This window comes from Geotrypetes seraphini, chromosome 11, assembly GCF_902459505.1.
Source record: "Geotrypetes seraphini chromosome 11, aGeoSer1.1, whole genome shotgun sequence".
Classification (NCBI taxonomy): domain Eukaryota; kingdom Metazoa; phylum Chordata; class Amphibia; order Gymnophiona; family Dermophiidae; genus Geotrypetes; species Geotrypetes seraphini.
The window spans coordinates 31,596,054-31,611,839 of NC_047094.1; the positions used below are offsets into that span (position 1 = coordinate 31,596,054).

At 43.3% G+C, this 15,786-nt stretch overlaps 1 protein-coding gene across 9 annotated transcripts in view; it reads right to left on the minus strand.

The window, feature by feature from the left end:
• Positions 1-15,786, minus strand: part of NDE1 (nudE neurodevelopment protein 1) — a 52,244-nt gene that overhangs the window by 23,079 nt on the left and 13,379 nt on the right. For all 9 annotated transcript variants that reach the window (XM_033962872.1, XM_033962870.1, XM_033962868.1 and 6 more), the window contains exons 4-5: positions 7,471-7,619; positions 7,235-7,371 (exon numbers count right to left, since the gene is read on the minus strand). In XM_033962872.1, the coding sequence (XP_033818763.1) occupies positions 7,235-7,371; positions 7,471-7,619 (286 nt within the window). The remainder of the gene's footprint in view (positions 1-7,234; positions 7,372-7,470; positions 7,620-15,786) is intronic.

Consider the following 15,786-nt stretch of genomic DNA (forward strand, 5'->3'; position numbering starts at 1 on the left):
ATGTATGGAATCAATGTAGCTTTAGGAATAAATTACGGTACTTTTTGTTTGATTCTGCATTTCCAATTGATACATGCAGCATTTTAAAACATGCACACTTTTTAAATTCATACTATCTTAATGTAAACATGAAAATTGCTCAGGATGGAAAATTATCATATTGGAGGATTGTCTGTCAATGTAACCTACCAAAAAACAACTCTATTTGAACTACTGTCTTATGCAATTTGGAATTTGCAAAATTAATTTAACATCTATTATTTTCTTAGCAACGTGCAGGATTGTAAAGGAGAAATTAGGTTCTTACCTGCTAATTTACTTTCTTTTAGCTTCTCCAGACCAGTAAAGGTTAATCTTTACGAATGGGGTATATATCCAATCATGACCAGCAGGTGGAGACTGAAAACAAAACTGTGGGACAGTATATAATATACTCCAGTGTTTTTCAACCTTTTTTGGGCAAAGGCACACTTGTTTCATGAAAAAAATCACGAGGCACACCACCATTAGAAAATGTTAAAAAATTTAACTCTATGCCTATATTGACTATATATAAAGTAATTCTCTTGAATAGGAATCAAATAAACACAAAGAAAGTATTTTATAATGCTGCCACCGCCAACAACACCGTTGGCGGCGGTGGCACTCAAGTGGCTAAAGAGCCGCAGTTTGCCGGCCTAGGGACAACACTGGAGGGTGGCCAGCTGTGCACCCCCTTGGGACGTAAACCCGGGGTGGGGCAGACCGCCCCCCCCCCACCCTGGTATGCCACTATCTATACCTCAGTCCCTCCCTATGACCAAAAATTCTCCTTTCTTCTATTCCCCGTGTACACAACCATCTCTTTCCCTCCCTTCCTCTCTCCAAAGTCCATGCCTTCTGTGTCCAAACACTCATTCCCTCCCTTCCTCTCTCCCAAGTCCATTTCTTCTGTGTCCAAAAACGCATTCCCTCCCCCACCTCAGCATCTCTTTCCCTCCCTTCCTCTCTCCCAAGTCCATTTCTTCTGTGTCCAAAAACACATTCCCTCCCCCACCTCAGCATCTCTTTCCCTCCCTTCCTCTCTCCCAAGTTCATGCCTTGTGTCCAAAACGCACTCCCTCCCCCCTTTTGTGTTCCGTGTTTGCCTCCCAGCCCATCTTTGCAACTTTCTCAGCAAAACGAAGCTCAAGCCGCAAGGCTTGTCTTCTGCTTCCTGCCTGCCCTGCTGCGCACAAATAGCCGAACGGAAGTATTCTCCGACGTCAGCGCTGACGTCGGAGGGCAGGCTTTGCTTAAGCCCTCCCTCCGACGTCAGCGCTGACATCGGGGAACGCTTGCGATCGGTTATATGTTAGCTGCAGGGCAGGCAGGAACAGAAGACGAGACTCGCGGCTCGAGATGCATTGAACTCCGCGGGTCCCCCGTCCAGCTCTCTCATGTCCACGTGGGGCGGACCGCCCCTCTCCCTAGACTGGTGGTACTGCCCTGATGGCGGCCCTGACCATACGGCACACCAGGCAACATCTCGCGGCACACTAGTGTGCCGCGGAACAGCGGTTGAAAAACACTGATATACTCCCTTCTCTATTTACATCAGTCTGCCGAATAGCCAAGCAGAACTAAGAACTGGAAACAGAAATAAACAATACTCCGAACAGGAGTAACAACTAACATACCCAAATGCTGTTGGAAAATGCAGAGGAAAAATACCAGAAGGAAAAATGTCCGCACAGCTCGCCAGCTAAGCCAGCCGAGCCACAGCCGCTGTTCTTTAATTCTCCCCGGCCCTAGAAAAATACTAGAACCCGCAGCAAAAAAACAAAACTGCCCGTGCAACAGAACCAACACACCAATAACAGACAGGGTGGGGACCTCTACTGGTCTGGAGAAGCTAAAAGAAAGTAAATTAGGAGGTAAGAACCTAATTTCTCCTTCTTTAGCACTCTCCAGACCAGTAGAGGTTATTCTTTACGAATGGGACGTACCAAAGCAGTCCCTCAAACGGGCGGGACCCCCGAAGGGCTGACACCAGAACACGCACACCGAACACCGCGTCCTGACGCGCCAGAACATCTACCTGAAAGAGTCTGACAAAGGAATTCAAGGAAGACCAAACCGCAGCCTTACAAATGTCCACTGGAGGCACAAGCGACGACTCAGCCCAAGAAGCCACTTGACCCCGAGTAGAATGAGCTTTGAGAAACTCCGGAACGGGCTTCTACCCCAGAAGAGAAGCGGAAGCAATAGTCTCCTTGATCTAACGTGCAATAGTAGCCTTAGAAGCGCCAGCCCCCCTAAGAGGACCAGTCAGAAGGACAAAGAGATGATCTTATTTCCTGATCTCCTGGGTCTGCTGCACATAAGAGCGAAGGACCCAACCAACATCCAACTTGCACAGCTATCTTTGCTCAGAAGAGTCTTCCCAACTACCCAAGACCGGGAGGACCACAGATTGATTGATATGAAAAGGAGAAACTACTTTCGGCAGAAAAAGAAGGAACAGGCCTCAAGACAACCTGCTCCCTAGAAAACTCCAAGAAGGGAGCCCTACAAGAGAAAACCTGTAGCTCAGAAACACGCCTAGCGGAAGAAAGTTCCACCAAAAAGACCGCCTTCAGAGTAAAGTCCTTCAAAGAGCAGCCACCCAACGGTTCGAAGGGCGGGTGCATCAGAATAGAGAGAACCAGACTGAGATTCCAAGAGGAAACAGAGGGCCGCACGGGAGGCCTGAGCACCTTGGCCGCCCGCAAAAAGCGAATCACATCAGGAATGGCTGTCAAATGCTGACCTGTCAAAAAACCCCGAAAGGCTGACAAGGCCACAAGCTGAACCTGGAGAGAAGCCGAAGCCAGGCCTCTATCCAGGCCATCTTGCAAGAACTCTAGGATGTTAGGCAGAGAAGCGCGAAGAGAGACCACTCCCCGCACCTGGCACCACCCCTCAAAGAAGTGCCAAACCCACACAGAAGCCTGAGAGGTAGAAAGCCTCCAGGACCCCAAGAGTGTAGAGATCACCCTATCTGAATACCCCTTCTTACCAAGGCGACCCCTTTCCAAAGCCAAGCCGTAAGACAGAAGGGAGACGGGTCGAACATGGGAATGGGACCCTGCGTTAGAAGGTTGTCCAAGGGAGGCAGAGGATCCGCCACCAGAGTGTCACCAGATCCGCGTATCACGGATGTCGAGGCCAATCCGGAGTCACCAGAACCACCAGACCCGGATGGCGAACAATGCGGAGAAGAACTCTGCCCACTAATGGCCACGGAGGGAACATGCACAACAGCCCCTCTGTTGGCCATGGTTGAACCAGAGCATCCAGACCCTCGGCCAGTCCATCCCTGCGACGACTGAAGAAGTGGAACACCTCGGCATTGCCACTAGTGGCCATCAGGTCCATCAGGGACTGACCCCAAGCCTGCACTATCAACTGAAAAGCCACGGGGCTGAGACACCACTCTCTGGGATCTAAGATGTGACTGAGGAAGTTCGCCTGAACATTCTCCACCCCGGCTATGTGAGAGGCCGAGAGGTCCAGAAGGCGTGACTCCGCCCAAAGCATGAGCCAAGCCGCCTCCTCCGCCATCTGAGCGCTCTTTGTGCCCCAACGATTGACAGAAGCCACCACTGTGGCATTGTGAGACAGGACTCTGACCGACTTGCCCATCAAGAGGGAGCGGAAGGCTAACAGCGCCAGACGGACGGCTCTGGTCTCCAACACGTTGATCGACCAGGACGCCTCCTCCATGGACCAGGTGCCCTGAGCTGAGTGACCTAGACACTGAGCCCCCCCAACCGAGGAGACTGGCATCCGTGAGAAGCACCGTCCACTGCGATAGATCCAGACTCACCCTCTGGACCAAATGAGAGGTCTAGAGCCACCAATGAAGACTGCAGCGCGCCAAGCCTCGCAGAGGGACAGGGACCTCCAAACTGTGCCTCTGGGGTGACCATCTACGGAGCAGAGCATACTGAAGAGGCACATGTGGGCCCGCGCCCACCTCACAACATCCAGGAATGCTGCCATCGACCCCAAAACTTGGAGGAAATCCTGCACCTGAGGACACCGGGACGCCAAAAGAAGGCGAATCTGAGATTGCAATTTCCTTACCCGGGCCTCTGGAAGGAAGACCTTCCCCAAGGAGGTGTCGAACAGAACCCCAAGGTACTCCAGATGCTGAGCTGGGACCAACCGACTCTTGGAAAGGTTGACCACCCAGCCCAGTGACCAGAGAAACTCAACCACCCGAGCCGTAACTCGGGCGCTCTCCTGCAACGACTTCGCCCGAATCAACCAGCCATCCCAGTAGGGGTGCACCAGAATGCCCTCCGACTGCAATGCCACCGTGACGACCACCGTCAACTTGGTGAACATCCGGGGAGTCGTGGCCAGGCCCAAGGGAAGCACACAGAACTGAAAGTGCAGACCCAACATTGCAAAGCAAAGAAAGAGCTGATGAGAGGCCTGAATGGAAACAGGCAGAGCGAGAGAAGTCAGGAACTCCCCCGGTTGAACCGCCAGAATGACATACTGCAGAGTGTCCATGCGAATAAAAGGGAATTCTGAGAGCCCTGTTGACCTCGGTTTAAACCAAGGATGGGCCGAAAGGTCCCCTTCCTTTTAGGGCCCCACAAAGGAAATGGCGTACCAGCCGGTGCCGCACTCCTAAGGGGACCCTGGACAACTGCTTTGAGATCTAGCAAGCGCTAAAGGGTCTGGCGAAAGGCTAGCGTCTCCCATGCCACCTGACATGGAGAGGCTAAATATGATCCGTCAGAGCGGGCAAAATTCAAGAACATAACCGTCCCGCACCACCACCAGGTCCCACCGATCGGACATGATCTCGGCCCACTTGGAAAACAAGTTGCGAAGCCGGGCACCCACGGGAAGCAAAGGGGGCGCCGGCAAAGAGCCATCGCGCAGGACGGGCAGCAGGGGAACCGGGGGGGAACTCCCAGCCCCCCGACGGGCCCCCTGAAAGGACTGCATGCGCTAAGCCAACCGACCCCGGGGAAAAACCGGAATCCTGGAAAGAAGCAGTCCCATGCCCCAGGCGAAACTTGCGAAATTCCTGCAGACGCCCCCGGGCAATTCCAACACGAGACAACGGGCGGGCATGGTCCTCAGGCAGACGGGGCACCTTAGAGTCCGTCAGAGTCTGAACCACCGTATCTAAGTCCTCTTCAAACAAAAACAACCCCCGAAAGGGAAATTTTGGGAAGTTCAGTTCTGGACGCGGCAACCGCCGACCAAGCGCGAAGCCACAAGGTACAGCGTGCGGCCACCAAAAGTCCCAGACTTAGCCGCACCAAGTCACAAAGAACAACCGAGAGGACGAGGCAGTCATCTCAATCTTCACAACCTCCTGATCCACTAAGGACCAGTCATCAGACTCACGATCCAGGACACGCTCAGACCACCAAAACACGGTGCGAGCCACCAGCCCCACACAAATAGCCGCCTGGACCCCCAAGGCAGAGACATTAAAATTATACTTAAGAAGTTTCTCTAACGTACGCTCCTCAAAGACCCTAAGAGCAGAACCGTCCATAACAGGCACGGTATGCCGCTTAGTAAGTGCCGAGACACCGCGTGACCCATTGGCGAAATTAAGGTAGCCCTATCCCCCTCCGGGATGGGATACCCATGAGCCAAGGTGCGCACCAACCGAAATGGCGCCCATAGTCCACTGCGCCAGGACAAAATCCCAAAAATCCTGACGCACAGGAAAAGAGCGGGAAACAGGACAGACCCCCTGAAGCAGAGGGGCCCCTATACGCGGGGTCTCCGGTGGCGCAACTTCAAAAATGCAGCACCAAGGAGAACTGCTATATCAGGTCGAAAAGCTCATCCCTCTGAATAAAAAGCGCACCACGGACGCATCTGCTCTGGAAGACGGGAAACCCGCCGCCCCACTGCCAGCGGACATCCCCTCTAGAGGATCCTGGAAGCCCGCCAAAGCGTCCAGGTCCTCAATCATGCCAACACGCTCCTCCGACCACCAATTTGCAATCCAAGCCCCCCGCGGGCGCTTGGATGAGAGAGGAGGAAGAGGGGACGCCAAATGAAAAGAGGGAGGCAAAGCCTCAGGGGGCGCGGAGGGAAACCACCCCCGAAATCCCCCAGGTGCACGTGGGACCCCCAATTGTCTGCACAAAGAAAGAAATTAAATTGGGGGCAAAAAACCCCTGGGGGTCCCCAGGAACTCCCTGCCCCAGCAGGGGTCCCTGCTGAAACCTGCCCCTGTGTTTGCAATACAGGGGGAAGGTCACCTGAGGTTGCAGACAAAATGGAGGGGCCAGACAGAGAAAATGGCTAAGTTCCTGCCAAAAATGCTCCCTCCATGGCCTGTAGCGGCTGAGAAGCCTGAACAGTCCCAGCCGCTAAAACAGGCAAGTTGGCATCAGCTGTCAAAAAAAAAAATCAGCTGAGAGGGATTCCTTCGGGGAATCCCTCCGTGGGCGGTTGGGGAAGACCGGGCTTCCCCACTGCTCAAAGCCAACTCGCGAGGCACCATCGTCGGGGAGCTCTGGGCACCTGCAGCCGCTGCTGACGGAGCTCTACCACCTCACAGGCCCAAACTGCCGAGTTCAGGCCGGCCGCGAGTGCCTCGCAGCTGGACCAAATTGTGTCCCACTCCCCCGGAGAAGGGCACAATTGCTCCATACGTGACCTAGCTAGAAACAAAGTGCCGGTTAGATGAAAAAATACAGTAAAAAACAGTAAACTGACAGGGAAGCAACCCTGCAGACCGGCACTACCTCATGATTTTTTTTTTTTACAAAACAGACTCCACAGGCTCTCGAAGCAATATGCCTTGCTTGATTTAGGGGGCAAGGCTTACTGCTGAGGCTCCTCTAAAAAAAATGTGGGGAGGTGGAGGAAGTGGGGGGAGGGACCCTGCTCGAGACCCGCCGGGTTTGACACCCCCGAGGTCGGACAGACCCCCAAACAGGGCCCGCCCAAGCTCTGTCCGGCCAAAAACAGGGACTAGAAACCCCCTAAACAAATTCCAACAGCCCTACCAAGGGAGATGGGTACAGATCACTCAACACCTGCTGGAAGACTGAAAGAAGACTGGTGTAAATAGAGAAGGGAGTATATTATATACTGACCCACAGTTTTGTTTTCAGTCTCCACCTGCTGGTCATGATTGGATATATACCCCATTCGTAAAGATTAACCTCTACTGGTCTGGAGAGTGCTAAAGAAACAGCAGTTAGCAGCACGAAACACTGATATAATTGAATACCACCTCGAGCTTCATCTTTCAATCGCTGCACTGATTCCAAGAGGTTCTCTTTGTCATCAAGTTCACTCTCCAGGAAGGCATTTCTTTCAATAGCCTGGTTCAAACGTTGCTCAAAGTCTTCCAAAGACATTATAGTTGCTCTGAGGTTTAAAGAAATGATGCATTAAGGGAAAAGAAAAATCATCTACCAGTTAGAACTACCAGCTCACACTGTTGTACTAAAATCAACCACTGCACACCTCTTTGCTCGTTCTAAGTCATCATTCGCTTGCTCCAGTTCTCGAATATACTTTTGCAGACGATCCTTGATTGCCTTTGTCTGTGCAAGTTCATCTTCTAGTGTTGATATCTGTATGTAACCTTCAGAGTGCTGTATTTCCAACTTATCCTGCAGAGGAAAGAGATTTTACAAAAACGTGCTGTTGGAGAACATGTGGGGAGCAGGGTACTTTTTATTCACATATGGTGGTCCTGCCTTACATTACATTACATTGCATTAGTGATTTCTATTCCGCTTGTGCCTTGCGGTTCTATGCGGATTACAAATTAGAAGACTGGACATTTCCAGTAGCGTTGCAGTACATAGAATCAGGAAAGTGTCAAGTTACAATTGTTAGTCTGGGCATTTCCAGAGGAAATTGAAAGCAAATAGTAGATAGTGATAGGTTGTTGTGATGAATAGAAATAGTAAAGTCAGGATTCTGAAGTATTGCTATGGTGGTGATGGTGGTGGTCATGAGAGTATTTTCTAGTACTGTTGTGAGGTTATGATGATGGGAAGTGTTTTTTGAAGAGATGAGTTTTGATTTATTTTCGGAATACTTTAATGTCTGTTGAATTGATCAGTAGATTGGAGATGGTGGCATCAATCTTTGCTGCCTGTGTCGCTAAAAGGCTGTCGTATATTTTCTTTCGTCTTGTTCCATTGAGAGGGAGGTAAATGAATAGGCTCTGAGTTCTCTTTAATCTGTGTGAGAAGTTACGGTGTAGTCTGTTGTTTAGGTAGCTGGGTGCTGTTCCGTGTGTTACTTTGTATAGTAGACAGTAGAATTTGAACTGGGATCTTGCTTTTATTGGTAACCAGTGTGAGTCTAGGTATGCATTGGTGATGTGGTCATATTTGCCAAGGGAGTAGATGAGTCTGAGGGCCGTGTTCTGAACAGACTGTAGTTGTTTTATCATGTAGTTTGGGCATGATAGGTAGAGGCTGTTGCAGTAATCTACAATACTTAGTACTAAGGATTGTACTAATAACTTGTATTGATCTTTGTTGAAGAATTTTCTTATTTTTCTTAGGTTACGCATTGTGAAGAATGCTCTTTGGATGATTTTGTGGATTTGAGTCTGCATTGTGCAGTTTGTCTAGTTGTATTCCCAGGATCTTGAGTGTGCTTTGCATTGGGTACTTGATTGTATTTAATTCTAGTTCTGTGAAACTAGTTCTGTTTTTTTCCTTCTCTAGTAGTAGGAATTTAGTTTTTTCCGAGTTCAGTTTTAGTTTATGACTTGACATCCATTTTTCTACCGTTTCCATTATTATTTTCAAGTGGTTTGTGGATAAGGGGTCTTGAATGTTAAAGGGGAGGAGGATAGTTATATCATCCGCGTAGCTGAATGATACTGTGTTTAGGGCGTCTAGGGTTATGCCGAGGGATGCTATGAAGAGGTTGAATAATATGGGTGATAATGGTGATCCTTGTGGTACTCCACATGGGTTTGACCATGGATCGGATATGTGCTCTTTTGACTTGACTCTGTATGTTCGAGTTTTTAGGAAGCTTTGGAACCAGTTGTGAACATTACCTGAGATTCCTATTGCGTCTAATATCTGGAGTAGTGTGTGATGGTCAACTAGGTCAAATGCCGCAGAAAGATCGAGTTGAATGAGAAGCAGCTTGTTTCCTTTGCTGAGGTGTTGTCTGACAGTGTCTAATAGTGATACCAGTAGAGTTTCTGTGCTATGGTTAGATCTGAATCCAGATTGTGATGGATGTAGTATGTGATGGTCTTCAAGGTAGTTGGAAAGGTGTTGTGCGACAAGACCTTCTGTTAGTTTGATGTATAATGGGATTGAAGCGATTGGTCTATAGTTTGCAGGATTGTCTATAGGACCTTTGGGATCTTTCAGGATAGGTGTAATTATGATTTCTCCTAATTCCGGTGGGAAATGACCTTCACTTAGTGTAGTTTGAAGCCATAGTGTGAGGCTAGCTTTAAATTTGGTGGAAGCTGTAGCTAGTAAGTATGAGGGACAATTGTTCAAGTCACATGAGGATTTGCTGTATTTTTTGTAAAGCCTGTCCAAGTCTGACCATTGTATCTTTGGGAAGTTTGTCCAGATCCTGTCTGCTGGGATTGCTTCATCTTTTGTGGGATTGATTCGTATTTCTTCTATGTTGGTTCTTGAATTGTTGAATGTGGATCTGGTTGTGATGATTTTGTGTTTGAAATAATCCACTAATTGAGTGGCTGTGGGAGTTTGGTTTCCTTGGGTGGCGAGAAATGGTTTGGTATCAGTGAGGTTTCTTACGATGTCTTTTTGTTTTTTAAATCTTTATTCATTTTTTTTGTGTTACAACAAGTGTTACAAATAAACTCAATAGAAACTTAAATACACACTTGACTAACTCATATATTAATATCAAGTATAACATTAATATAATAATCCCCTGTCCCACCCTCCTTCCCAAACAATAATACATAAATCAATTTTATTGTATATTTTTAAAATATTAATTTAGTATGTAATAATCAAAATTGAAAAACCCACCCCATTTCCCTCTTTACAATTATCTTATCATGGGAAAAATTCATTAGAGAAATCATGTTAACGGTCTTTAGATGTTTCCAGTGTTATTTATAGGAAAAATTATCCTTCATTACAAAAATCGGTTAATGGTCCCCATATTTTTTTAAATTTATTCATGTATCCTTTGTGTGTTGCAATAGCAAGTTCCATTTTGTATATGTGGCATACCGAATTCCACCAGAACATATAGTTCAATCTATCATGTTGTTTCCAATTGAATGTAATTTGTTGTATTGCAATTCCAGTTAAAATAAATAAAAGTTTGTTATTACTGGATGAAATTTGGCTTTTTGCTCTCATAGTTGTTCCAAATAATATAGTATCATATGTCAAGGCTACTGGATTTTCTAACATTCTGTTAATTTGGGGCCAAATTGATTTCCAGAATGATAGGATAAATGGACAAAAGAATAAAAGATGATCTAATGTCCCAATTTCAATATGACAGTGCCAGCATCTATTAGATCTTGAACTATCTATTTTTTGTAAACGAGTAGGGGTCCAAAAAGCTCTATGAAGAAGAAAAAACCAAGTTTGTCTCATAGATGCTGACACCGTACATTTTAGCCTCCAAGACCAAAGTCGTGGCCATTGAGATGCACTAATTTGGTGTTTTATCTCAATGCTCCAAATGTCTCTAAGACCATTTTTTGGTTTTTTATTTATATATCCAGATATTAATTTATACCACTGTGCGGCTTTGTGACCTATTGAGTCCATCTGGAAACATAAGAATTCCAAACTATGATATTTAGCGAGATCTTTCCATTCAGGGAACCCTTTCTGAATAGATTGCTTCAATTGCAACCATTTAAAATATTGTGTTTTATTGAGACCAAATTTTTGTTGCAATTGTGAAAACTCCAGCAATTTATCATTTTTAATTACATCATCCAGAGTGCGGATGCCTGCTATCATCCAATGTTTCCAGATGACTTTAAAACCGCCAATTTTGATCTTGGGGTTTAGCCATATAGTTTGGTTGGTTGATTTACTAATTGGAATTTGAGTAAGATTACTTATGTATTTTAGAGTTTTCCAGGTATCCATAAATATTTTATGATCTTTGTATAACCTTGGCATCTTGATACTAATTACATGATTAAGACGTAATGGAAACATAAGCCTCCATTCTAGCCAAAACCAGTCTGGAATATTATCTGTGGGTTCTGGGAGGATCCAATACATACCATGACGTAAGATATAGGCTTGATGATACCTATAGAAATTGGGAAAATTTACCCCTCCCTCCTTAATTGGTTTTTGTAATGACGCTAGAGCTATTCTTGGTTTTTTATTAAGCCATATAAATTTTGTCAAAGTCCTATTTATTTTTGTATAAAACGAATCTTGAAAGAAAACTGGTATCATCCCCATTTGGTAACATACAACTGGTAAAATCATCATTTTTACAGTTTGTACTCTTCCCCACCAAGATAAATGCAAAGGATTCCATTGCTCACACATTTCTATTACTTTTTGTAATAAGCATTTTTCATTAATTTTCATTGTTTCATCTACTGTTTTTGTTATCAAAATTCCAAGGTATTTGATATATTCTTCCTTCCAAACAAAAGGGAATGTATCAAATAAACCTTTTGTACAATGTATATTTAGTGGAAGAATTTCTGATTTATTCCAATTAATTTTATATCCTGAAAATTTTCCAAATTTCTCAATCAATTCAAGTAGATGTGGAATGGTGGATTCTGGATTCTTCAGATATAATAATAAATCATCTGCGTAAGCAGATATTTTATATTCTTTATCTGAATGAGGTATACCCTGTATCTCCTTAGCTTGTTGGATAGCTAATATTAAGGGTTCTAAAACAATATCAAACAGCAAAGGGGATAAGGGACATCCTTGTCTAACTCCTCTCTGTAGATCAAATTTTTCTGAAAACGTATTATTAATATATAGTCTAGCAGAAGGGGAGCTATACATTGTTTGTATCATTTGTATAAATCCAGGACCTATACCAAACCATTCCATTGCTTGATACATAAAAGGCCATTCTACTCTATCAAAGGCCTTTTCTGCATCTAATGAAATTGCAAAAGTAGGTTCGTTAATTTTCTTTGTTAAATATAACATATGGAATGTTAATCTGGTATTGTGAGATGAATGTCTTTGAGCAACGAATCCTGTTTGATGCATACCTATTATATGGGGGAGAGCTTTAGCTAATCTTAGCGCAAGTGTTTTTGCTAATAATTTTCCATCTACATTTATTAAAGATATTGGTCTATAGTTTGATACCAAAGTGGGATCTTTATTGGACTTTGGCAAAACAATAGTCAAAGATTCTGCTATAGTGCCTTTAATACAACCTTTATTGAGTTGATATTGATAAAGATTTAATAAATAGGGTAATAAAAAGTTTTGAAATGTTTTATAAAATTCCACTGTATATCCATCATCACCTGGAGCGGATCCAACTCTAAGGGACTCCAAAGCTGTTCCTAATTCTTTTAGTGATATTGGTTCTTCCAAACTTCGTTTTATATGTTCAGGAATTTTTGGACCCTCTAACATTTTTAAAAATTCAAAACCATCTTTTTCTTTATTTAGATAATTTTCGGAAGAATAAAGAGATTTATAGAATTTTAAGAATTGTTTTAAAATAGGTTCAATTTGTGTATATGTATTTCCATTTTCATCTTTTATTGCTATTACTTTTGTTTTTCTTTTTTTCGCTTTAAGATAGTTTGCCAATATTCTTCCTGATTTGTTTGAATTACCATAGTACAATGTTTGTTGAGAAAATAAATCTTTCCTAATCATCTTAGATGAGATTTCATTATATTTACCTTTTAATTTTAATAATTCTTGTTGAATAGAATATTCCCATTTTTCTATAAGTTTTGATTCTAAATTTTTAATCTCTTTTTCTAATATTAAAAATTGTTTTTTAATTTGTTTTTTTAGAAAAGCCGAATAGGAAATTATTTGTCCTCTAATTGTTGCCTTAAAGGCATCCCATAAAGTTTCTCTATTAATATCATCATTATCATTTATTTGAAAAAATTCTTTCATTTTTGTTAGAAGATTTTCACAAAAATTTTTGTCAACCAACATTGTACTATCCATTTTCCAAATTGGTCTATTATTATTTTGATTTGTAGTTTTAATTTTGATCCATACTCCACCATGGTCAGATAGAATAATTGGATCAATGGCTGCTTGTGTCACTTGATGTGCAAGATGTTTTGAAGTAAAGATATAATCGATTCTTGAAAAAGAATTGTGAACATGAGAACAGAAAGAAAATTCCCGACCATCAAAATGAAGTATTCTCCATATATCTATTAAATCACAAGATTGAATCAAATTATCTAGTCCCATAGATTTCATAACTCTACCTGGGTTTTTATCTAATAAAGGATCCATTACAGCATTGAAGTCCCCTGCTACTATAAGATTTGAAGTAGCCAGTGGTATGATCAGTTGTTGAAGAGTTTTAAAGAATTCATTTTGGTTCGAATTAGGGGCGTATATATTGATTAACGTCATGGTAGTATTTCCCATATTCATTTCCACCATTATCCATCTTCCATGAATATCTGAAGCTTTTAGTTTAAATGAAGCAGAGCATTTTTTGTTAATTAAAATAGCGACACCTGCCTTTTTCCCTATAGCTGGTGAGAAAAAACACTTGCAGCTTTTGCCAGCGGGGACCCGATCTTACCGGCTCTGTCAGCGGGGATCTGATCTTGTCGTCTCTGCTTGGGAGACCCGATTTGCTGTCTTTGCCGTTGAGACGGATTCAGCCCTCCACACCTCGTTTTTCAGAAAACAATGAAAACGGCGCTTTTTTTTTTCCGATTTTCCCCTTCAATTGACTCTCCCACCTAATCAAAGAGGTAAACTCCAATTTATATACTTTTTAAGAACGTTTTTTTGTAGTTTTTTTTTGAAATTAAGCTTGTTTATACAGGAGCTCTTTCTTCATCCAACCGTCATCGTTCGCGTCCAAGCCACGCCCCTTACGATGTCAAAAAGTTTTCTTGTGTCTGGTTTTTCGGTGCCGATGAGTTTGGAGTAGTAGTTTTTTCGTTTTTCCTTCAGTTTGGTGTTGTATTGTTTGATTTGGATTTTCCATTCATCTTTGGTGTGATTATGTTTCTGTTTTTTCCACGTCCTTTCTAATTGTCTGCATTTCCTTTTTAGGTGTAAAAGTTCGTCGTCAAACCATTTGTTAGATGGTCTGTCTATTTTGTTTTTTATTGGAGCTAGTTCGTTTAGTGTAGATTCACTGAGGGTCCGCCAACTGTTTATGAATTCTTTGGGGTTGTTGGGGTCGATTTCGGGGTCGACTGTGTTCCAGAATGCGATAGGTTCGATTTTCGGTCTGATCTTGATGTGTGATTTCTTTGGGATGGGTTTGTTGTTATTTTGAGCCCAATTGATAGTGAATGAATATTTGAAATGGTCTGACCAGAGGGTAGGGTACCAGGACCCGTTTGAGATGTGAATGTTTTTGTGTTTTGATTTGGAAATGAATAGGCTGCTATATCAAGTTGATGACCTTTTTCGTGTGTGGTTCTGGGTTGAGAATTTGGTAGGATAGGTGCCCTGGTGTACACCCTACTGGAATATGCTTTTTACTCTACTTACAGATGTATGTGGGCTTTCAGTGGTTAAGGACAAGAGATATGGACTTTTAAACATGAAACCAGGGGGTGTTCCAGAGAAATAAGAACATAAGAATAGCCTTACTGGGTCAGACCCATGGTTCATCAAGCCCAGTAGCCCGTTCTCAAGGTGGCCAATCCTGGTCACTAGTACCTGGCCAAAACCCAAGATGTAGAAATATTCCATGCTACCAATACAGGGCAAACAGTGGCTTCCTCCATGCCTTTCTCAATAACAGCCTATGGACTTTTCCTCCAGGAACTTGTCCAAACCTTTCTTAAAACCAGCTACACTATCCGTTCTTACCACATCCTTGGCAACGCTTTCCAGAGCTTATAATAACAGCTGCCCGAATGGTTCTAGCTGTGAATTGGAAGCAGCCAATATTATCCACACACCAGCAGGTGGTCTCTAAACTAGACTATGTTGCCATATGTCTCGATTGAAAGCCATGAGACATATAGGCTGCATAACTTTTTGAAGGTTTGGACACCCTATGTTAAATGGAGTAAAAGAGTATAAAAATAAGGTGAGATTCATTAATGGCATCCCAAGTGTGTTGTGAATAATTCTATCTGATGGTAAAAAAATGGGGGGTTAGAGGGGAGATTTGAGAAGGGATATTACACCTGTTTTATACATTTTGCGTTGTACCAAAGAAATATAGCATGATTATTCTTGCTTTGTTATAACCTAAAAGAACAAATAAAATATTTTTAAAAACCCATAAAAATGAAGCAATCCATCAATATGGCAACAGAAATCCTTTATTGATGGTGGGCCAAAAGAAATATGATAATCTTTTTTTTTTTTTAATTCATTTTATGTTTTACATCAAGTGCACAGAAAGTAACAACAATTTAACTTAATACATCACTTGAAATTCCACAAACTTTTCCATTAAATAAAATTTATCCCCCTTCCCTCCTACCATACTAATATCAAATAATACATATAATATAATAAATTATTCCTTCCCTTCATAACAAATAATGAAATCCAACCCCCCCCCCCCCATTCTTTCATTTATGTTAATCAGGGAAAAATGATATCTATTCATTACAATAATTTATTAATGGCCTCCACACATCCTTAAATTTATTAAAAT